Below are 23471 nucleotides of genomic sequence, written 5' to 3' on the forward strand. Positions count from 1 at the left end.
TCTCTCGCACACAATATACACTTGCCATGGAAACTCTTGTACAGTACTCAGCTGAAATAGTTTCTCAAAGTTAGATTGATGAAGAGACTATAGGAACAATCTGGGAAAGAATCTAGAGAGGTGTAAGGTCAGTTGGGGAAGAGAGCCCCGAGAGCGGCCAGACAGCAGGGGGAAGAGAGCCCCGAGAACGGCCAGACGGGGGTGGGGGGGGGAAGGAGCCCCAAGAGCTGCCAGAAGGGGGGAAAGAGAGCCCTGAAAATTGGGGAGGAGGGAAAGAGAGAGCCCCGAGAGCTGCCAGACGGGGGGGGGGGGGGGGAGAACGGGACGGGACGGGGGGTGGGGAGGAGAGCCTTGACAGCTGCCAGATAGGAAAAGCCAAAAATAAGACAAACAGCATAGGGGAGGTTCAAATGTTAAAATGCCTGAATCTTTTATGTATTCTTCCATGTAACAAATCAAAATGTATACAGCTCGTTCTTCCCATATATTTATGCATGTCTTTGGTTGAAGCCATTATACATTTAATGAATACAAAATGATAAAAGTAACTAATTTATCGAGCTGTTAACATGCATATATCAATAAAAACAAAGGCAAGAAAAAGGTTTGGGAGCAGGAGAATGAGATACACTACAACAGAGGGCAGACCCACAGAACTGTATCAGGAAGGTAAAATGACTTGGGTGGGTGGGGGGGGGGGGGGGGGGGGGGGGGGGGGGGGCAGGTGCTGCAGAATGACTTCATGCAACACAGTAGAGTGACTAGATACAGAATGCCATTCTATGCTTGCAAACATTGTAATGTACAGTTAAGTGTCACTGAACTGGGATATTATTTCTGAGCTATTATTTCACTGAATGGTTAAATTCCACTAACTCAATGTAGCACCCAGTTATGTTATGCTCTCAGAGCAGTTATTGGTTATGTTCCTGGTGCCTATTTGCAAAATCTAAAAGTGACCCATGGTACATCACTAGACATTCTTTCCCTCACACCTCCCAACTTCACTATAAACGCAGGACTATACAGGAAAAGTGAAAGCCTATTTCTTACACCAGACCAGTCCCAAAGAAACAGTACCATATGTAACTTAACACTTGGAGAGCCATCAAAGATTTATAGCCTTGTCTTTTCTTCCCAATTTTCACAGAATTCTACAGCACAGAAACTGGCTATTTGCCTAATAGGTCTACACCTGTGTTTAAGCTACCCCACTCCCCACCCCCTCCCCCCCACCTCTAACCTCTCCATATCGCCTCATGAGCCTATCAGCATAACCTTTTATCCCTTTCTCTCTCATTCTACCATTAATTGCACTTATAATCACCTTTCACTCATCCCCTGAAAGCAGTGACTCCTTGCTAGGTACAGTTCTGCAGCTAGCAGATGCTTTAGTTGTTTGCCCAAGTTATTCATGTCCCAGCCTTGACATTAAGTGTCATGGCTCGTCATAGCTGAGTCAATTTTACTCTCATCTGACACCAACATGGGCATTCCCAGTTGGGGTGAGTTAGTGATCAGAATTGGGAATTAATTTATCCCTCTCTTACCCAGGGGCAAATCACCATCGCAGCTGAGGTCAGCACAGGACAGTATTTAAACTTGGGATCATTCAGCAACTAACACAGCAATATTTATACATACAAATTTGTACAAATAATGGATTAAACATCATGTCAATATCTTCACACAAATCCATGTCACACAATATTACCTGCAATGTTTTCAACTTGATCTTGTGGTTTAACATGGTAGCTGGTTTACCATAGGAAACTTTCAGAGGAATGAATGTAGTAAAAACAGAAAATGCTGGAAATACTCAGCAGGTCTGGCAGCATCAGTGGGGAGAGAAACAGTTAATGGGCTGATTTTTGGACTGCTTCTGGGTGGGGTGCGGGGGAGGGTGAGGGTAGAAAACGGCTGGTAAAAATCATGGGGAACTGCATCAGGATGGCTCACTGTCACTGTCCTGCCACTCGCAAAGTTTCCCAGCAGCGGGCTGTGAGGCGGATTAGCTGCCTTCTCCACAGAGGTGAACAGCTGACTTGTATAATTAAGAGCCCGCCAACATTTTGCTGATAGAGAGGCAGACCCCCTGGCACTTATGGAGGTCACCAGTTTCATGGAAATGGCCTCTCTGTGGCAGTCCAGGGGTTGCCATCAGAGCTAGATGCATCCTTTCCCAAAAAGGGGGCTACAGGCTAAGAAGGCAGCCTCTGTGGCCCAATGATCCAACCAGAGGGGTTTACCCTGCGATTGATATGGCCTGTCTGAGGGTGCCTCCATTTTAGGTCTCTGACCTGCCTCAGCAACACCCACCTCTCCTGAGGCTTCAGAACTGCTGGTCTCTGATCGGGCCAGCAATACCAGGACCATGCACCACTGTCCTTCGTTGGATGGCAGGTCCTCAGGCAGCTGGTTAGGAGGTCACCTGCGGTAAAATTGCTGAGCTAGGTTTGGGACCTGCTTTTCGCACTGACGTCAGGGTCGTTAAGCCTACCATAAAATTCAGCCCAATGTCTCCGCTTGATAACCTTCCAAAAGAAAACGAAAACTTTAAATCAAAACATTGCTTCCATTATTTTGTCTGTGTTTGTTTCTGGATTGTAGCTGTTGGTATTGATTCTGCATTTTCCCCATTTATACCTTCTTAAGACACATCTTTTGCTTACTTGTTCCATTACCACCTGCCTTTGGCCTTGCATGATGATTACTTCTGTCTTAATCTCTCCTGCCTTCCAACCCATCACAGACCTTCGCTTGTTCTTTTTCTCCCCCTCTCCCTGCCTCTGTAATTACTTTAAACTGTTACATCTCTAATATTTCCCAGTTCTGGTGAAAGGTCATCAACCTGCAATGTTAACTCTGTTTCCCTCTCCACAGATGCTGCTAGATCTGCTGAGTATTTCCAGCATTTTCTATTTTTATTTCAAATTTCTAGCATCTGCAGTATTTTGTGTTTGAATAACTTGTGGCCTTGGGCGATTTTCACAGGCCCAGCAATATCCAAGCGCAAACATAGATTCTGTTGAATCTATATTGAAAATCCTGTTAACAATTTTATAAACCTTACAATTGTATGTTTTGGGACTGTGTCTTTAATCTGAGGTAAAAAGGGGGTCATATGGCCTGTTCTGAAGTCTGTTGAACACCAAGCCTGGTTGGTTTGAAAGGGGGCCCACATTGTTTTATTGGGAAGGGGTTGTAAACACCTTGCACATGGAAACAATGGCAGCAGTCCCAGAAAAGTGTTGAGAATGTTGGATTGTAAACAGTTGTGCTTAAACTGTCCATTTAGTTCCATGATGAAAGAGAGTTGGTTCTCAAGGATAGTTAATCAGTATTCTTACCTGGCTTTAAGGCCCATGTGATTCACATCGCCATGGAAATGGGCTTTGAGAGGGGGAGGGTTTCTAAGATATAGCTGAAAACCCAGGCACAATTAGTCTGCCAGGATCAGAGACAGAGTGAGAGAGCAGCTAGAGGGCCAAAATTCTCTAAACTTCACTGCACTGGAATGCGGGTGGAAGCTCGTGCTCGGATTTAAAAAATCAAGTTCATGAAAAGTTAAAACAAAGCTGCAAGATTTGCCTAGATTGCGCTAGAGGGAGGATCTCCAGTAATACTCTCATTGTACAAAACAGTTCTGAGGTTAGAAGTTACCAGGCTGAGAAAAGAAAAGGAAAGGAAAACAGAAGTTAAATTCTGGGGAGCTAAGAATCATTTTGGACTGCTTCCAGGAAAATTGAATATAAACTTAAAGGACAGTGTAAAGTTTACCTGTGAAGTGTATCTTCTCGGTTGCATTAGAAGTACTGTGCTGTAGTAAAGTTTAAGCTGCCTACAAAGATAATGTTTAGTCAATAGCGCTTTTAGTCTGTTTGTTATAGTAGACATCTTAAAACATGAAATCTTGTGTTATCTGTTCAGCCATTAACTGGTAGTTTGAATTTCTTTTTAAAAAGTTATCAGTCTATGGGGATTGTAACAAGTCCTAGGACCCAACACTTTTTAGTGTTTACCTTTACCCAAGGTGAAACATAGAATACAGCCATTGGCCTGGTCTGGAGAAGAATTTCAAACCAGTAAATTTTGTTCAGAAATACTTAGCTTTGTAGAGCTCCAGTGATGTTGTTGTTAACTACACAGACTAGAGAGCTTAATTGACAAATAGGAATTGAATGTGGAATGTACAAGCTTGGCTCAATAAGTAGTACTCTCACCCAAGACAGAAGACTGTGGTTTGAAGCCTCACTCCAAGTACATGAGCACATTACCCCACTAACACAAATGTAATACTGAAGGAACACTGTACTATCAGAGGTAAAACTTTTAGACAAGATTGCAAACCGAGGACCCATTTGCCTGTTGGGGTAGGATGTATATGAGCCCTAAGCACTAATTGAAGAGCTGGGTATTCCAGGCAAAGGTCATCTGTCAACCAGCATCACCAAAAAAGATAAACTGGTTAATTATGTAACTTGCTGAGTGCAGAGCCTTTTGCACAAATTGGCTACCACATTCACAAAGGTAACTATAGTTTAAAAGGAATTAATTGGCTGTGAAGCATTTCAAGATATCCAATATAAATATGAATTGTTCTAACTCACCAACTATTGTGTTACAATATGAAACATTTTCAGAGGGAAGCTCTGTTAGAGAGAAGGGGCAGTGATGGCATTGTTGTATTGTCACTGGACTAGTATTCCAGAGACCCAGGGTAATGCTCTGGGAACCTGGGTTCGAATCCCACCATGGAGATGGTAAAATTTGAATTCATTTAAAAAATCTGTAATTAAAAAGTCCAATGATGACCATAAAACCATTGCCGATTGTTGTAAAAACCATCTGGTTCACTAATATCCTTTAGGGAAGGAAATCTGCTGTCCTTACCTGGTCTAGCCTACATGTGACTCCAGACCCACAGCAATGTGGTTGACGCTTAAATGCCCTCTGAACAAGGGCAGTTAGGGATGGGCAATAAATGCTGACCTAGCCAGTGATGCCCACACCCCATAAATGAATAAATAAAAAAACGCTGACATTGTTGATGCAAAAATACTGGAAATTCAGATTCCAATGAATACTGTGATTGGCAAGGGATAATCAGTCTATTTGTACAATATAATATTTTTCATCCATATCTGCTTTCTTGTAATGAGTGCCAATGCATGTGGTGTGCCAACTGCAGAATCAAACCACTTGGAAATGCACAGGAACAGTTTGAAAAGCTGTGTTAGCAAGTGAGCAGGATAATGTTAAATGCTTTACTGGTAACATTGACAAGAGCACGAGTCACAGCAGAAGCTGCTCTTCTCTCCATCATTAACATTGCAAGGTTTACTTCCCTGCCTTGCTGGTAGTCATATGCAGTGATATTCCTTCAGTTCCTGGTGCACCTCTTCCAGGGCCTGATCCAAGCTGATTGGAGGTGGCCTACGACTTCTGATAAACTGGACAAAAAATGAGTACAACAGGTTAAGTGGGCACAAATGCGACAATTGGTAACTCTCTACCTTATCAAGTGTAAATAAACAAAAACAAGAGCTCATCTACATGCTATACTTTAAGTTGGTAGCATTCTCACCTCTGAGTCAGAAGGTTGTGGGTTCAAGTACCTCGCCAGAGACTTAAGCATAAAATGTCAGCTCGCACTCCATTGCAGTACTAAATGAAGCACTGGCGCAGGTGCTATCTTTCAGATCAGACATTTAACAGAAGCGCTTGTTTGCCTTCTCCGGTTGATGTGAACGATCCCTTGCCGCTATTTCGAAGAATATCAGGGAAATTCTTCCTGGTATCCTGATCAATATTGATCCCTAGTCATTATCTCATTAATTGTTTGTGAGCCTTGCTGTGCCCAAATTGGCTTTCATATTTCCTACACTACAACAGTGACTAACTACACCCCAGAAGTACTTCATTGGCTGTAAAATGCTTTGGGGTGTCCTGAGGTCATAAAAGGTGCAATATAAATTCAAGTCTTCCTTCAGTCTTCCTGCCAATCTCTGCATGTCAGCCTTCTCATGAGGGATGCCTTGCAAACCAGAATCAGCTGCCTTGATGCCACAATTCGGAATATCTTGTTTACACCTCCTCCCACCCCCTTCTCCCTTATTTGACACCCACCTTTTTGAACTCTCCTCCATAATATCACCTCCTTTTGGCTCTCAGTGTCTACATTTTGATTACCATTCTAAAGCGCTTTGGGTAGCTTTTCTATGTTGAAAGTGCTTTATAAATGTCCTGGATTCTGCGGTCAGCAGTGAAGCGTGAGCCCCCGTCCAACCTGAAAGAAAATTGCCCACAAAAATGTAGCATCTCTGTAGTATTGTTTTCTCCTCTCCGGTTTAAATCTGGCATCAAGTCAAGGAAATGCCTTGGCATGGGGCAACAGTGATTTAACAAGCAGGATAGCAGCCAATCACATTGAAATTTTTACATACAGTAAATCATCAAGTTAAAAATATCCTCCATTTTTAATTTAAATTTTCAGATATGAAATAAATTATTATGACTGGATTAAGAAGCTAAAAAAGTAAACAAACTTTTTAAAAAATTATTCAGAATGGAATAATTTGATGTTCCACAAATATACAATTAACACAGCTTTTCAGGGGCAGCGAGGGTGTTTAGCAGTAGATATGAAGTTAGAACACCATTAAAAACTCAATGACACCTCATTCAACAAGGTGCAACTTTTTCAAGGCTTTTTACAAGATTAACAGTATATGAATGAAAGTTCTCATCGATTCAATTGATTTCCCATTGATTGCAATAGGTCTGGAGAAATGTAGAATTACGGACAGCATCTTATGATTTCCACTTTATTCTGTGCATAAGCAGACTCCAAAGTTGCTGTCGGTTTCAGTGCAGCAATGATGACAACTACCGACAATTCTGCCTCTCTTCACCACTGCACAATCTGGGTTTATCAACTTGAAATAACTGCACAATATGTGTGCCCTGCCTTCCCCTTCAAAGGATGCAGGCAGCCAAATAACGCTGACTGGAGTTGGTTTTGGGGAGAAGTGGGTTGCAGGGCAGGGCAGTTCAGACTGTAAGGTCCTATTGCACACAAAGTGATTGATGTTTAGTTACCTCTTTAGTTTCTTCCAAGGTTGTGTAATGGTAGTTGTCCTGTTCTATTGAGGCCACAACAGATAAATAGAGATGCCGGCTCACTTGCACAAACTGGCGAATCAGAGTGAGCTGCTGTTTCAGCATGTCATTCAGAGCAAAGCTGGCAGGATTGTAAGCTGTCAGTGCTGTGGATTGACAAGTAGAGGAAGAAATGAGTAGCACACTGTACAGCAGAAGGAAGATTGACAATTATGACACTCACCTCAGGAAAGACATGTTTCATTTACTGCATAGTTAATTTTATTGTATTTTTCCATACAATTATGTGTTTATTTAAGATACAAGATGACAGGACTGAAACATCCAATGTTCCTCTTCCCTGCCCCACCCCTATATCCAGTGGCCGGCTGAAGTCAGGAGTGCTCTGGGTTTGATCAATGCAGAAATTTCATTGTGTTGTTTAATAAAACAGGCTGAAATTATGAAACTCTGTTCCTAGTGCTAAGTCTCACTCGAGTGCAGGAGTGCAGATCGGAGGATCGGGCGCCCCATTTACAGTGTGATTCATTGACTAAAATCAAAGTACCAGTAATTAGTCACAGTGATCACTAATTGTGCTCCTGGTGAGCCAAGAGCAGAACCACAGAATGATTCATATTTCAACTTTAGCAACTAAGTCTCTCCCCTTCATATTTTATTTACCACACTACTGATCTTAACAGCTTGACAGGATTGCTGATTATGCCATTTCTGAAGTATTTAAGATGTATTAGAGAAGTTCAGTCATTTGATTTAATAGCTACTCAAGTACGAATTATCCAAACAGTCAGAACCAAAAGTCCAAACTAGGCACCCCCTCCCCGTTGACCGTGTAGAGTCACATTTAATTGAAATCTTTGATCTAGTTTTGAAGAGAACAGCAGCTTTTGTAGAGTCAACTAATATCACTAAAAACAGTAAGTCATTCATCTCTGTGGTTTGTGGAACTGTTACTGAATTCACCTACATAACAACCAGTGACAGCACTTTAAAGTAATTCATTGTATGTAAAGCACTTTGAGACATTCTGAGACAGGCACTGTATAAATGCAATTTCTTTTCTTTGACAGCCTTACTGTTGAAAAATCTAGGCAAATTGCCCAAGAGCTTTAAAATGAGTATAATATCCCTAATTTCAAAAGGGAGTAAATACAGATTAAAGCCCAGCACTTCTATAAGTTGGTCTTCAATACTAGAATAAGACCTAAAGGTCATAAACAGACAGTCAAGTCTCTGGACTTTGACCCAGAATAGTATTTTATCCCATTAGTCTGGTCTGCACTTAATCTTAATCCCTCTCCCAAATCCAGTATATTTGCTTTAAATCACAATGTTTTATACAACATTAATTCTACTTGACTTCAAAGTTAATCAGGTCCTTGTCCTTTAGTCCTATAGGAAACCTTATGGTGATTTATTCGAAAGTTCAAACTGAGCTCTTACATAACAATTTATTACATCCCCAGTCCTCCATATGGGATTCCAGTACAGAGATTGCTGTTTTCCTTCAGTTTAAGCTCAATGTCCCCAAGTTAAGTCCAGAACTTGGTGTATATTATGCAATCGTTTCAGCATCCCTCAGCATCGTATTTCCATTCCAATATGGATCTGCTAGAGACTTCACTTAGCATCACCTTGATAAATAAAATGCTGAATGTTTACCTTCCATTGCTTCAGGACTGATAACGTGACTGGCAATGGGGGTGGGATCTATATATGCAGCTCCAAGAGATGCTCCGAGGACTGTCACACCTCCTTCTGTGGAAAGAGTAGGGAATGTTTATTTTGTGACACGCTGGATAACCTAGCCAACAGCTGCACTCAACACATAGGCTATATACTGTCATTGGGCTGTTCCATGCAGAAGGGAATTTACTTTCCAATGAGCTGCTTAAATGCAACAATAAAGGGGTGAATCAAACACTTACCAACAAAAAGCCAAGGATGAGAAAGGGCTACATCAAACTCATCATTCTGGCTTTCTGACAGAGTCAACAGCATTTTAATATCCTGTAATATTGACTCCATTATTTTACTTTAGTAATTGCAGGTTATCATTCTATTGGTAAAGAATTCATTTAAAAAAAAATTGTTTCAAATTTACCAATCACTTTACAGGGGTGGCTGTGAAATTTGGTGCCATACCATGGGTACCATTCCTGGTGCCTATCTGCCTGCCCCCACATCACCAGGTGTTGGAGGCCAGCATGCCCCTGGACCAATTAATGGGCACTTAGAAGGCCCTCCACCTGCATTGCGATTTTAACCACAGCAGCGGAAGACTGATGCCAATTGTCCAAACCTTGTCAGGTTTCATTAGGTGATTTGGTGGCCGTTCTGGGGAGGTTGGGGTGGGGGGGGTGGGGGTTGTAATGATTCCTTTACAGTCCTCAGCGCTCATTGGAAGCCCCAAAAGCTCTTCCCACCACCATGTATTTCCCCTTCCCCCCCTGACTTCCCCAACCCTGGCCTGTCAGCCTGGACCTGGTGAGAACCCGGGCTCACCTTTGTTCCGGGGTCCATCGCAGCTTCGCAGCTCAGTTCCCTCTGGAATTGCTGCAGTCCCAACAGCAGCCACCACTCCTGAGGGTGCTGCTGGGAGCAGAGAGCTGCCACCCATTTGAAGGTCCACCTTGAGCCAGTTAACACCTACAGAGTGAGCTGGCAAAGTGGGGGTGGGTTCTCCCCTGACATTTATGCCGGGGAGGGGGTGGGGGGGGCAAGAGTTCAGGGGCTGGGGTTCAGGGTCACCCCCACACCCCCCTGTAAAATTCAGCCCAGGGGGTAAATAGAGTGTATCCACAGACATAATTAGAGAATTCAGAACAAACACGTTTCATCAGGTAAAACATGCTATAGAGCAGACCAGAAACCAACCAACCATGACCATCATGAAAATAATTAGGGGAATATGGTGTTGGCATGATTAAAGGTAGAGCTTGGTGAGGAAACAGTTGAAAGAGGTGAAGAAATTAATTGCAACCAAAATAGGCAATGGTATTTGGACTAGTGAATATAACAAAGAACGTGAAAGGTTTCTGTAAATATACTTAGGGGAAACAAATGACAAAGGGATCTCTAAGGCAGCTGAAGACACGGCCACCAATGGTGGGGCACAGTCGTGGGGGGTGGATGTGCAGAATGCTGGAGTCAGAGAAATGGAGAGTTTGCGGAGAAAACGGTAAGACTGAAAAGAGTTACAGAGATCAAGAGAGTGAGGTCATAGTCATCTAAATGGGATGAGAATTTTTAATTGAAAGTGTTGGGGATGGAGCCAATGTAGGTCAGCATTGAGATGGGTGAGCAGCACTTGTTCTGGAATAGGATTTTTTTAAAAATTCATTCACGGGAGGTGGGTGTTACTGACAAAGCACATTTATTGCGCATCCCTAATTACCCATGAGAAGATAGTGCTCAGCTACATTCTTAAACCAATGCAATCTTTATGAAGATGCTCCCCACAGTGCTGTTAGGTAGAGAGTTTCAGAATTTTGAAGCCAGCGACGATTCACTCTCTGTAGAACATCCAGCCTCTATCTACACTTGTAGCCACATTACTTATGTGGCTGGTCCAATGAAGTTTCTGATCAGATATGGGCAGCAGGGTTTTAAATGAGCTGAAGTTTTTGGGAGATGTAGAAAAGGAAGTTGACTAGAAGGCAGCAAATCATTGATCTCGTTAGCAAATTGGCTGAACAGCAGGAGACAGAGTAAGGCTAATGGTCAGAAACTCTAATTGACAGGATGGCACTAGTTGGGTCCTGCAAAAATCTGTGTTGGGGCCTCAACTGTGCACTGTATTAATTACTTAGATGATGGAAATAAAAGCCACATATCCAAAATTCTTGATGACACAAAGATTGGCGGCATTGTAAGCAAAGTGGATGGAAGCATAAAATTACAAAGAGATATTGATAGATTCAATGAATGGACAAAACTGTGGGAAATGTATTTCAATTTAGTAAATGTGAGGTCATCCAGTTTGGACCTAAAACTGATAGAATGAGTTACTTTCTAAATGGTGAAAGGCTAGAAACAGTGGAGCTCCAAAGAGACTTGGGGGGAGGACAGCATGGGGTACAGAAAATAAATCGAAAAGACGAATGGAATGGTGGCCTTATATCTTGAGGGCTGGAATACAACAGGATAGAAGTCTTACTTCAACTACACAAAGGCCTGGTTAGGCCACAACTGGAGCACTGAGAGCATTTTTGGATGCATGAGCACCTTAGGAAGGCTACACTGGCCTTGGAGGGAGCACAGTGTAGATTTACCAGAATGACGCCTAGACTCCCAGGTTAAATTATGAAGAGAGATTTCACCAGCTCAAATTGTATTCCCTGGAATTTAGAAGGTCACGGGTGATTTGATTAAAGTTTTCAAGATGTTAAAGGGAACAAATAGAGTAAATAGAGAGAAAGTACTTCTGCTAGTTGGGGACCTTTCAGGACCGTAATTTGCAAACACTCCTACACACAAATGCTGGTAGATGTTTGGAACTCTCTTCTGCAAACACCGAATGAAGCTAGATCAATTGTTGATTTTAAACCTGCAATTGATAGATTTTTGTTAACCAAAGGTATTAAGGGGTATGGCGCAAAGGAAGGAGGTAGGTAGCAGATCAGCCATGATCTCATTAATGGCAAACCCAAGGGGCTGATAGCCTAGTCCTTTGTTTCTAGAAGAGCATCAGAATATAGTACAGACTGGAAGTGACAAAGACACGGATGATGTTCCAACAGTAGATGGGCTGAGGCTAAGAAACAGACAGGCGATACTACAGAGATGGCAGTCAGAGTCTTTGTGAATGAGAGGACACAGGCTGAAAGCTTATCCCATTGTCACCAATAATATGCCAAAATTGTGATCAGTCTGGTTCAACCTGAGACAATGTGGGCAGGGAGGGGATAGATTCAGTGACGAGGGTATGGATTATTTAGCAGGGGCAGGAAGCATTCACTTAGATCTTCCCAATATTTAGCTGGAGGAAATTGCAGCTCATCCAAGGCTGTATGTCGGACTAGCAGTCTGATAACACAAGCAGTTCAGGGGAGAGAGAAATATTGGAAAGGTAGAGCTGTGTATTCATCAGCTACAGAATTATTCTGCAGATAACATTGCCAACAAGCAGCACATAGATGAATAACAGGGGGAAGCCAAGGGGAAACCATTGCAAGAGGTGTAGTGGCTAGATAAGAGTGGAATGAAATGTGGGCAGTCACACTGAGCAGATAACAGAGGAGTGGCATTGGAGGATGATGGTATGGAAGGCTGTCAAAGGCAGCAGACAGATTGAAAAGGGATAATGCACCACGACGGATGTCATTTGTGAGTTTGGTTAGGGATATTTGAGATAATACAATACTCTGCACTACTCCAGGGGATGTTTCTATACCCAAGGCTGTCAGGAGTTGCAAACAACTAGTCATCAGACCACAGGGAGGAGAACATTTTTAGGCAGCCCAACAGCATATTGGTAAACCACCTGTTTCATAATCAAGTATTACAGTTGGTATGGAGTGCCAACCCGGATGGGACGGAGGCAGATTATGCCCCAGGGTAGATCCACCTTCAACAGAATCCCTGCCCTGCCCAATTTCTTCACTGAGAGAAACTGGGAGGAGAGGGTGAAATGATTGGAGTAGGTGAACAAATTTGCAAATAAATATTAGAATTCACAAATTAACCTCTGGGCCAGGTGTAGGTGAATCCAGATGGCTGCGTCTGTATTGCTGTATCTTTTACAATCACTTTAGTCAGCCCTGATTCTCGTTTCCTTCTCAATGAACAGGATGATTCAGAGCTTGCTGCCAAATTTGACTGGTCTGAAGTCGGAGTTGAGGATGTTGAATGGAAAGTGCTGTAGTCAGAGTAATCTGTCTTTAGCTCCTCCTTAGATAACCGGTCAGCACTTGATTCACTCTGGTCAGCACATGATTCACTCTGGTCCATTTTTGCCAATGATACTTCAGAGTCAGAATTTTCAAAGTCCTCCGAGTATTCAGAACACAGAGTGCTCTCACCATCTGCTTTTAATCGCTTGTGCAGCTTCTCTGGAAAGTTCTTTTCCTTCTTTGACACATTAGAATCGCCAGTCAAATGTTCAGTGATTTCACTTCCAGTTACAGCATTTTCCACCATGATATCACTTTCCAAGTCACTCTCATATTTTTCTCTTGAAGGTGTGGAAGGTTGAGTATGTGGACTGACTAGCTCATTTGCCATACGTAGCTCTGAGGTGTGAAGAGCAGATTGCGTATTCTGATTATCAGGGGGTCGACTCTCTTCATTCTTTAAAAAAAAAACAACAGACTGAATCATTGAAAAACATTGCACAACACCAAATCATAGGTAAATAACTAGCGATATAAAAAGATGCATTACTTTACCTTACCAATCCCTTGCTTAGCTTAATAACATATACTATAACATCCTAAAAACTTGGTGGGTAAGTGCAGTGTCCAGTGAGCCATGCAGACCAGGAAGTTCTTGGCTTTGGTTATCAATCTGTGTTGTCAGCTGATCTCAGTCAGGGAACATCAAAACTGGCCTCAGTGACCCTAGGCTAGGGAGGAGGGGGCTTGGAGAAGTTAAAAATCAGCCAGACCTTCTACTCCTGATTCACATCAGGAGCACAGAACAATTGTTGTGTATTAGCAGCTTGTCACATAAATAAAATACTCAGTCCCCTGAATATCGTGCAGAGCAGTTACATCAACGTCTGGCTGGTTAAGATTTTCAAATGCTCACCAGGTATTTCTCTCGAGCTTAGTGCCAAGGTTGCAGAGGTCAGCTTCATTGAAATACATTATGGGCCAGCTCCAAAAGTACCTTTAATTGGCAGCCTGTCCATTCAAGAATGGGAAATTGCATATTGCTCCAAAATTTAAAATTCTGTAACAATTTATTAAGGAGCTGGCACTACACCAGATAGCTGGCAAACAGGATGGAATACTTAAACTGAACCACCTAAACCTGGACAAACAGGTTACCTTCAGAGTTGGTGCTTCTTTTGTAGTTTTCTGTTCTACAGATGGAACCAAATCTTCCAGAGTCAAGATATTTAGCCGGAAGTCTGAATTAGACATGGAATACATGTTAGAATGTGACATAGTATTTCAATTATAACAGTACAATCTGGTTATAAAGATCACTGCCTTACTTAACAGCAGCTGAAATACTATCCTCAATTTAATTGCGCACCGTTTGACTGCAGCACGAGAGCACACATTTCGTGCAGAACTAATCCCATTAGAATGGGGAGCTGTGCTGTCCACAGTTCATTGTCCCTTCACAGTTCTAAACAAATGTGTGTTCTCTGGCCACAGCTAAGCAGAACTTCCTATGTGTGATATATTATCTATTGGAGTTCTACATAAAATGTCAAACTATCTGTCAGACATGGCCCAGAAGAAAAGTATAAAACATACTAAGAGCTTTTCTGCCAGCTTAGTAGGTAAATGCACCATGCAGTGTTGTATTAAATCATAGAAACCAAGAGCTCCCAGATTAATCATAGAGAATGCTACTAGGTTTGTTGATCTCAGAATAGCAGTTCGAATATGACAAGAATATTGGTAACCTCCGACTACAAAAAGAGAAAGGATAGAGTTAGGAACATAGGAGCAGGAGTAGGCCATTCGGCCCCTTGAGCCTGCTGCACCATTTAACCAGATCATGGCTGATCCTCTACCTCAATACCATCTTCCTGCGCTATCTCCATATCCCTTGATGTCACTGATATCTAGAAATCTATCGACCTCTGCTTTGAACATACTTGGGGTTCTGATAGAGTTCCCACTCCTGTTTGTTATCTGGTGACTCCTGCTGGGAAATACAAGTGTGTAGATGGCAAAGGACAGGACTAGATTCAACTGTGATGCACCCACATATCAAGTAGCTTGTCAATGTTCACTGTCTATTAAGAAAAAACTAAATTTAGGAAAATTTTTCCCTCATTTTATACAGAAGAGACAAGCTTATCAAAAACTGGTTTGATTTATTTTCTTTAAAGAAAGTATTGTTACCAAGAGAGACAATGCCTACTTGCCCCATATCCAAGAGTGATAATCAACTTAAATCTGGCACTTTGGGACTCCAGGAAACTAAGTTACCAGCAAAGAAAGGGTTCAAGAAACAACAGGGTACGTTTCTGGACAAAGAGAAGATTTGCTTTCTTAGGGTCCTTGAACATGCTCAAACTTTATGCTCATTACCAATTGAAATCAAACAAGATGCCTAACATTAGGCATAAAGAGATACTCACCATTGGAGGACTCATTGTCAAGACTTTTCACATCCTCAGCAACAGAGGGTTCAGCAAAGAGCTCATCCAAAGACTTAATCTCACTTCGTTCAGATGGGGAAGACGGGAGTTGTTTCACAAACTTCATTCTTGGAGACTGGCTCAGAGGGGAACCCACACTAGGTGGGGAGGGCATTCTCAATTGGCCCCTCGGATGGTTTCTCAAGGTAGACTAAAATAAAGAAAATGCAAGTCAATGAATATCATGAGTTAAAGTATGTCAGGAAGTATGGCCAAATATTTCTAAATTCACACAAACAAGAGTTATACCTAGACCAAGGATTACACAGAATGGGATAGGTCTCAGTTTCTTATTGAAGCCTGATCCTCCAATTATCAGTGATGTTTTCACCTTCCCAGTTACAATGGCTCTCAATACCCAATAAATAGGAAGTCATCTTTTACATATTACCCAAGAAAGGAGGTAAGTAACAGTTCCCTCAAGGTTGAAGAGATTTCTCCAGCTGTGAGTGTCTACTTGCGATGCAGCTACTGAACAAGAGAATTCTCATGCAAACCAATTCCAAGGACACAGCTGACACTTTTTATTCTAGGCACATCTAGATGATTTGGAGTTGGGCATGGTGAGTACGATCTTAAAATTTGCTGACAAAATGATAGTAACAAGCTTCGCAAACAGTGAGGAAGCCTGTGAAAGGTTTCAGGCAGACGGATAGATTAGTGGAATGGGTAGGCAGGTGGCAGGTGTAATTTAATATGGGTAAGTGTGAACTGGTGCATAACTCAAAAAATGCTGAACCATGTGGGTGAACAGAGATAACCAAGGTTCAAAAACATAATTTCCTGAAAGGGCATGTACAGACAGATCAAAGTTATAAAAAAGATCGAGTGCTTTGAGTTTTATAAACAGGGATATACAATACAAGGGTAAAGAAGTTATGATAAGTTTGTACAAAATATTAACTAGATCACTATTGTGGAAAGGATTCTAAAGCCATGGAAAGCGTTGCATGCGGATTAATCATAACAATGTCAGTGGTGAGGAGAAGACTAAGAGTAGATTTTTACATTATGCAAGGTTTTGATCAGGTAATTGGAAAGACTATCTAGTTGGGGAGTAAATGATGAGTGTCATCTATCTGAAATAGAGAGTGAGACAGGCAGTTGAGAAATTCCATGACACAGAGATATGGGAGGGTAGCCAGTGAGTGGTTGAGATGGAATCCACCACAATGTTTAAGGGAAAATTGGATAAACATTTGAAACAAGGGAAGATACAAGAATATATGGAGAGTGTAGGGCCGTGGGATTCAAATCAGATTGCTCTGTCAAAGAGCTGCATCAAACAAAACAGACTGAGTGTGCTTTAAAATTGTACTGTTCTATAGGTAATTGATCATGTCCAACTACAGCATTGTTAATTATTTGTGCTGGGAAGGATCCAATTTGTATTATAAAGTGAAAAGTTTGGAGGAAGCATTAATGATGACCTGCCTATTTTATGATATAGTCACTATGTTCCAACAGCTTGCCACAAATGGCTTCAAGGCATGACATGAGAACAGCATAACCAAAATCTGAATCCAGCTATATGACCTATAATCATGGTATTTTGCTACTCTGGTGCAATGTGGAATTTCACAAAATACATATGACCAAAGAATCTGTAGGAATATCTACCAAGGATGGCATGTAGTGCAACATTAGAACCTGGAGCGAGGGAAAGAAGAAATATGGGCTACCTTCCTCCAGACCCAATCTGCATACACTCTATGTTCTGCAGCCCCAGGGGGTCCCTATCCAATGTCTTAATGGACCCTATTGTACCCCTCAGTTCTCACAAGTACAAAATATGAGCACCAATGGTACTGCTAAACTGTGTGTGTGCATGGCTGCACAGCAGCCTGGAAAATAGCATGCATGTCTTGCTCCTGGTTAAAAGCCATGTGTGCACAACACGCAATAAAATTTAAAGGACCCGCACATTGAAAATCTGGCCTTGCATATCAACAAAATCTTACAAGGAACTGCTGAGCTTCCCATGGTAACTCTTCATTCCCCCTTCCCCTTGTGTGATTACTATCTCTGACAAGGAACCTCCCTGGGCAAACCCTCCAGTAAGCCTGCTCAAGTATGTGTTTATAAAACCTGTGTCATCTGCAAAGCAGCATTTATTTTGTATTCAAAAACTCAAGAAACGGATCTGAATTCTTGCCCAACTAATGAAAATAAAATTATTTGAAATAAGGAAAAATGTTCATACATTTTCTCTTCAAATTGCTTTTCACCACATTCCCATCTTCCAGCCTCCATAAAATTCAGCATCTAAAACTCTACGTACTAGTCTTCTGATAATACGCATCAGATCCTGTTAACCGATCACTTCTGTGCTCCCTCACCTAAACATGTCCCCAGCTTAAACAATGCCTTGAATTTAAACTTCTCATCCTTGCATTCAAATTGGCCAATGCCTGTCCTCCTCCCCATCTTTCTAACCTCCTCCAGCCCTACAACCTTCAAAATTGTGTTCGTCTAATTCTGACCTTTTGTACACCCGCTGTTCCTTCACCTCACCATGCCTTCAGCTATGAAGGCCCCAAATCTCTGGAATTCCTTCCCTTGATCTCTCTGCTTTTCCCTCCTCTTTTAAGACGTTCTTCTTTGATTAAGCTTTAGGTCACTTGTCTTACCATCCCCTTATGTGATTTGGTGTGAAACATTGTCTGATGATGCCCCTTTAAAGCACCTTAGAATATTTTACTCTGCTAAAGATGTAACATAAATGAAAGCCATTGAAGTAGTATTGTGTAGGTACGCTACCTGTTTTCGCAGCTTGAAACTGTGTTGTGGAGTTACAAGTGATCTTTTTATAAGTTCACTTTCATCAGCGAGTTCTAAGGAGCCTCCTAGTATTTTCCTCATTTCCTCTTCATCACTGTCAATTGTGGCCACTCTGGCTGGAGTTCGAGGATATGCATTATGCTGGTCTCTCTTTGAAGATCCCATTTCTTTCTTCAGAGTCCTGACATTGTGCTCCTGCTTTGTAGCAGTATCTGACATTCTCTTCAGGAATCTGCTCCCTTTTCCACTTAACTCACTGCTTGACTTGGGAGAAAGTTGCTTCTCATCAGAAATATGTGAATCCTCATCAGAATCGATTGTGTGTGCACTCAGTCTTCTGCTCACGATTTTGTTTTCTATTTGCGTTAGTCTGGCAAGCACAGCACTGGAAGATCTGACCCACGCCGAGGCAGCATCTGGTCTTCTTGTGTCTTCCTCATTAGCTTTCTTCAACATGCTCTTGCTCACTGTGGGACTTTGTGACACTGCCAATTTGTTTGGCTTCTTCAAGAACCGATTGCCAGTCAATGGCAGCTCCCTGATGCCTTCTGCTGGCTTTACAGTAGCTGCAGTTTTTGAATATCGATTCCCTTTCCATTCTCTATCCACTATATCCTCTAATGAAATGTCACTTTGGTCACTGATTTCATGCAAGTTAAATGGATTAATCTTCAGGGAATTGCTTTTCTTGTACAGAGTGTTCATATATTCCTGCAAATACAAGAGTGATAATTTAGAAAAAAGGTTGCTATTGTTACCTCAAAGGGAAAGTGTGTAAACTCAAGGAGATTCAGCAATGGAACACACAGTTGATACCTGTAATTTCCAACCTGAGTTGAACCAAAGGAAGAGGCTTTGAGATTAAATCAGGAGCTTCACCGTAAGGGGGAAGAGGAGGGAAAATAGTTGCGGAGGGGACTATTACGTGCATTCCAGCAGAGATCAATAGCTTGACTGACAGAACTTTCTTAGGATACCTGATCCCTCCCTACCAGGAAATAAAGGTAACACTAGGGGTTCTATATATTTTAATTGAGAAAGAAAAGTGCATGTACTTCAGCTTTGTTGGTAGCTTAGTTAGAAAATGCAAGGCATGGTGGAGTACTGTGGCATGCAAACTTAATTGATCTCAGCTGAAGCAGCTGTTGGAGCCCTACAAAGACAGGAGAAGAAAGGTAACGGAAACACGGACAGAAAAATAAATAGAATGACATACAAAGCGTGCTTATGTGGAGGACAGGAGATAGTTAAATGGCGGAAGTAATATAAGTTTGAGACAATAATGGATGTAATGAGAAAAAAAATCAAAGAGAAGACATAAGGGTATTACAATTGAGAGGTTTATAAGATTATTAAATTTTGGGAGTGTAGCTTTAAATTTACATTAAATGAAGGGGTCATGTGATCTGTCCTGCAGTCTGCCTGATTGTAAGTCTGGGTGGTTTGATTGTTAGGGATCAATGGAAGGCTTGGATTGTTTTACTGAGAAGAAAGTACAAGATGTTTATGCTTAGAGACAATGGCAGCAGTCTACCATGAGTAGACCAAGAATTTCCCAAAGTCCCAGAAAGGTGTTGTTGGTATTGGGTTGTAAGTAGCTGAGCTGTATGTGGTCCATTTACTTCTAAAAATAAAAGGGAGTTAGGGTCAAAGGTAGCTAATTAGCAATTCTACCTAAATACAATGCTAATGTATTTCACGTTGCCATAGGAAAGAAGACAGAGGAAGCCATTTTTGAGATAAGGTTACAGGCTTCCTTACAAATCAGTGACTATATCACAGACAGCCAGCAGGTTTGTTTGGGGTGGTCTGCAGCCATCTGAGAGGAAGACATCAGAAGTCAAAAGCAGCCAGTCCTGCACCTGAGGCAGAGAAAATAATGACTATTGTTCACCAAGCAGAACACAGGTGCATGCTTGCGCTCAGAAGAGACCGAGTTTGTGAGGATTTAGAGGAGATTGGAAGACTCAGCTAGCAGGAGTTAGAGGGAAAGAATCTTCAGTGTAGCCCTCACAGTGAGAGTCAGTTCTAGAATTAGAACTGGCTGGGAAAATAGAAAGGGAGCAAGCCATTGGAAGCTGAAGATTATTCCTTGAGAATGAGGTGTCCACTTAAGGGACAGTGTAACGTTTAACCGCAGCAGGAGATTTTTGTTCATGCTAAAAGTTAACTAGGGAATCTCTTTTCTGTAGTTTAAAGTAAGTAGCTTACAAAAAATAGTGTTCAGCCAATCGTGTTTTTTAGTTATTTGTTACAGTTTTAAAACCTGAAATCTTGAAATGTCATTCTTTCAGCTGTTAAGTGAAGTTTGAGTTTGACTTCAAAAGTTGTTGGTCTCTAGTGAGGTCATAACACGAGACAAACTTTGTGAATAACTGTAGGGGTTGAGAATAGATATAGAGTAATAGATGGGTGAAAGTAACAAAACCAAAAAGTCAGCAACCCAGGAGCCTGGTAAGAAAAAAGGAAGTCGGTACTAAGCATGTCAAAAGGATACATTTTTTTCAGACAATTTTTCATTACCTGCAGTTCATCTCCAGAGTCCTCAAAGCTTCCAAATATTCTCTGTCCAGAGAGCTGGGCCTGGGCTCTCGCCAGGGCAGAATTCCGCAATCCACCTTTCCTGAACATCCTTACAAAAACAAAAGGTCAGGAAAGGAGAGTCACAGAGCAGCATCCTTTCAGTGATAAATCAATAACCATTTGCACAAAACAGATTCTCAGTCCCCTCTTGCAATCCCACTTTCAAAACAGACCCTCTGCACCCCCAGTTCTAAGGGATGCTTGCTAGCTAGCAATTAGTGGTTTTATTTCCATACATCAGAATTTAACTGAAAATGCAAAGAAGAGTTCCTCAAGGTTTCCTGAGTAAATACAACTTGCCTGGGCTAAGCTGGAGCAGTGAGGAGGGCACGGTCTTAACCAGGACAACAGCATTGATCACTGTATCATAACCTCTACAGGTTGTTGACAAGGTCTTGCTACATGCGGGCTAGGACTGCTTCTGTGGAGTTGTAAATGGTACTGAACAATGTACAATGTCACCAACATCCCTATACCTTATGATGGAGGGAAAGGACATTGATGAAGCAGTTGAAGATGGTTGGGCCCCTGAGGAACTCCTGCAGTGAAGTCCTGGGGATGAGATGATTGGCCCCCAACAACTACAACCTTTCCCTTTGTTCTTGCTACCACTCCAACGAGTAGAGTTTACCCACAAATTCCCATTGATTTCAGTTTTGCTATGGCTCCTTGATGCCACACTCAGTCAAATGCTGCTTGATGTCAGGGGAAAATCACTCACATCACTTCTGGAATTCAGCTCTTTGTCCATGTTTGGGCCAAAGCTACAACGATGTTGAGAGAAGATTGGCCCCATCAGAACCCAACCTGACTACTGGTGAGCAGGTTATCACTGAGTAAGTGTTCTTTGATAATGCTGTCCATGACACTTCCTATCATCTTGTTAATTATAGAGAGTAGACCGATGGGTGGTAATTGGCCAGTTTGTCCTGTTTTTGTGGACAGGACATGCCTGGACAATTTTCCACATTGCCAGGTAGATGCCAGTGTCGTAGCTGTACTGGAACAGCTTTGTTAGGGGGCACAAGAAGTTCTAGAGCACAAGCTGGAATATTGCGAGGGTCCACAGCTTTTGCAGTATCCAAAGCCTTCAGATGTTTCTTGATATCACACGGAGTGAATCAAATTGGCTGAAGACTGAATTCTGTGATGTAGGGGACCTCAGGAGGAGCTGGGATCAAGCTGAACATGGTTGCAAATGTTTCAGCCTGGTCTTTTAAACTGATGTCCAAGGCTCCCCATCATCGTTGGATATGGCAGGACTGCAGAGCTTTGACCGAATCCATTGGTTGTGGGGTCACGTTCTCCATGCTGAAATGCAATTGAGTGACACTTATAATCAAAAAAAGTTGAGACCAACAAACATACAGAATTACTAATAACAGTGTCAGCTGTGACTCAGTGGATAGCACTCTCACCTGAGTCAGGAGAGTGTGGGTGCATAAAAATCTAGGTTAACACTCCAATGCAGTCCTGAGGGAGTGCTGGACTCTCAGAGGTATTATCTTTTGGATGAGATGTTAAACTGAGGCCACGTCCGTCCTCTCAGGTGGACGTAAAAGGTCCCACGGCATGGTTTCAAAGAAAAGCAGGAGAGTTATGCTGGTGTCCTGGCCAATATTTGTCTCTCAATCAACATCACAAAAACTGATTATCTGGTCATCACGTTGCTGTCTGTGGGATCTTGTTGTGTGCAAATTAGCTGCCACCTTTCCTGCATTACAACAGTGACTAGACTTCAAAATACTTCATTGACTGTAAAATACTTTAGGGCATCCGGTGGTCATGAAAGGCACCATATAAATGCAAGTCTATGCCTTTAAAAAATCTGCAAACTGAAAATGCTGGGAGCACACAGATTATCAGCTAGTCTATGTAGAGAGGCTGTAGGTGGAAATGTTCAGCAGAATGGGTTTATATTGGGTGGGGAACCTTTCACCTTCCTGCCCTCTCCACAAACACTGACCCGCGGTATGTCTGTGTTTCAAGCAAATGAGAAATAAACTCCTCACACTTACTGTTAATCTAACAAAACGGCCCAAACTATTAAAGCAGAATCGAATAATGTCTGATTGCAACTGTTACCAACCTACCGCTCCGGGCCACACCTCCAAAGTTGCCTAGTTACCCGGTGCTGCCCGGTTACGGGTCCGGGTCCTGGTGTTGCCTGCTTTTCATTCCGGGCCAACCCACCTGTTCCATTGGCGGGAAAAAGATCCGGCTCCAGCACTCAGTAAATATTACCTTAAATAGTTTTGGTTACAATAACCGTTGGAGAAAATATTGCCTTATTAAAAAAGAGCGCCAATCTTTAGTGTTATAAAAGGGACATGTTATCCTTGGGCTGATGAACTCGTAGACTACTATGATCACAAGATAATTATAGTTGAAGAAAGCCATTTCATCTCATGAGTCCCATTCTTCTAGAGTGACCAGATTTTCAAAGTCTAAAACTGGGATAGATTGTAAAACCTTGGGAAGGCGGAGCTCCTGGATGATTGACGTGTTGGACGACCAATGGCAGGACTCTGGGGGAGGGGCGGGTGAAGGTAGGGGGTCATGTAACGACATCTCCCGGAGTCTGTCCAGCCAGAGTTAACAACCCTAAGGAAACACCCAGTCATTAAAGATAGCAGTTATAAACAGCAGACCTTTATTT

General features: G+C 42.1%; 1 protein-coding gene across 3 annotated transcripts; it reads right to left on the minus strand.

Moving 5' to 3' along the window:
- Window positions 1-5240: 5240 nt before the first annotated feature.
- Window positions 5241-22952, minus strand: c14h19orf44 (chromosome 14 C19orf44 homolog). Of its 3 annotated transcripts, XM_041204789.1 has the most exons (10): window positions 22831-22952; window positions 21534-22123; window positions 20753-20861; window positions 18209-18940; window positions 15389-15599; window positions 14115-14197; window positions 12810-13413; window positions 8785-8880; window positions 7102-7268; window positions 5241-5453 (listed from the first exon to the last, which is right to left on the minus strand). In XM_041204789.1, coding segments are annotated over exons 2-10 (2094 nt in total). In that variant the 5' UTR covers window positions 21536-22123; window positions 22831-22952; the 3' UTR covers window positions 5241-5363. The 3 variants fall into 3 exon arrangements, with proteins under 3 accessions (XP_041060723.1, XP_041060725.1, XP_041060724.1); XM_041204791.1 differs by lacking the exon at window positions 21534-22123 and having other exon boundaries at window positions 22906-22946; XM_041204790.1 differs by lacking the exon at window positions 21534-22123 and having other exon boundaries at window positions 22831-22913.
- Between the last annotated feature and the right edge of the window lie 519 nt (window positions 22953-23471).

Source organism: Carcharodon carcharias, chromosome 14, assembly GCF_017639515.1.
Source record: "Carcharodon carcharias isolate sCarCar2 chromosome 14, sCarCar2.pri, whole genome shotgun sequence".
NCBI lineage: Eukaryota > Metazoa > Chordata > Chondrichthyes > Lamniformes > Lamnidae > Carcharodon > Carcharodon carcharias.

Coding starts and splice junctions, on each gene's coding strand:
- c14h19orf44 (XM_041204789.1), bottom strand. Junction 14,198..15,388: donor TGACAATGAGTCCTCCAATG/GTGAGTATCTCT, acceptor TGTCTAATTCAG/ACTTCCGGCTAAATATCTTG. Junction 8,881..12,809: donor CACCTACACCTGGCCCAGAG/GTTAATTTGTGA, acceptor CTCTTTCCACAG/AAGGAGGTGTGACAGTCCTC.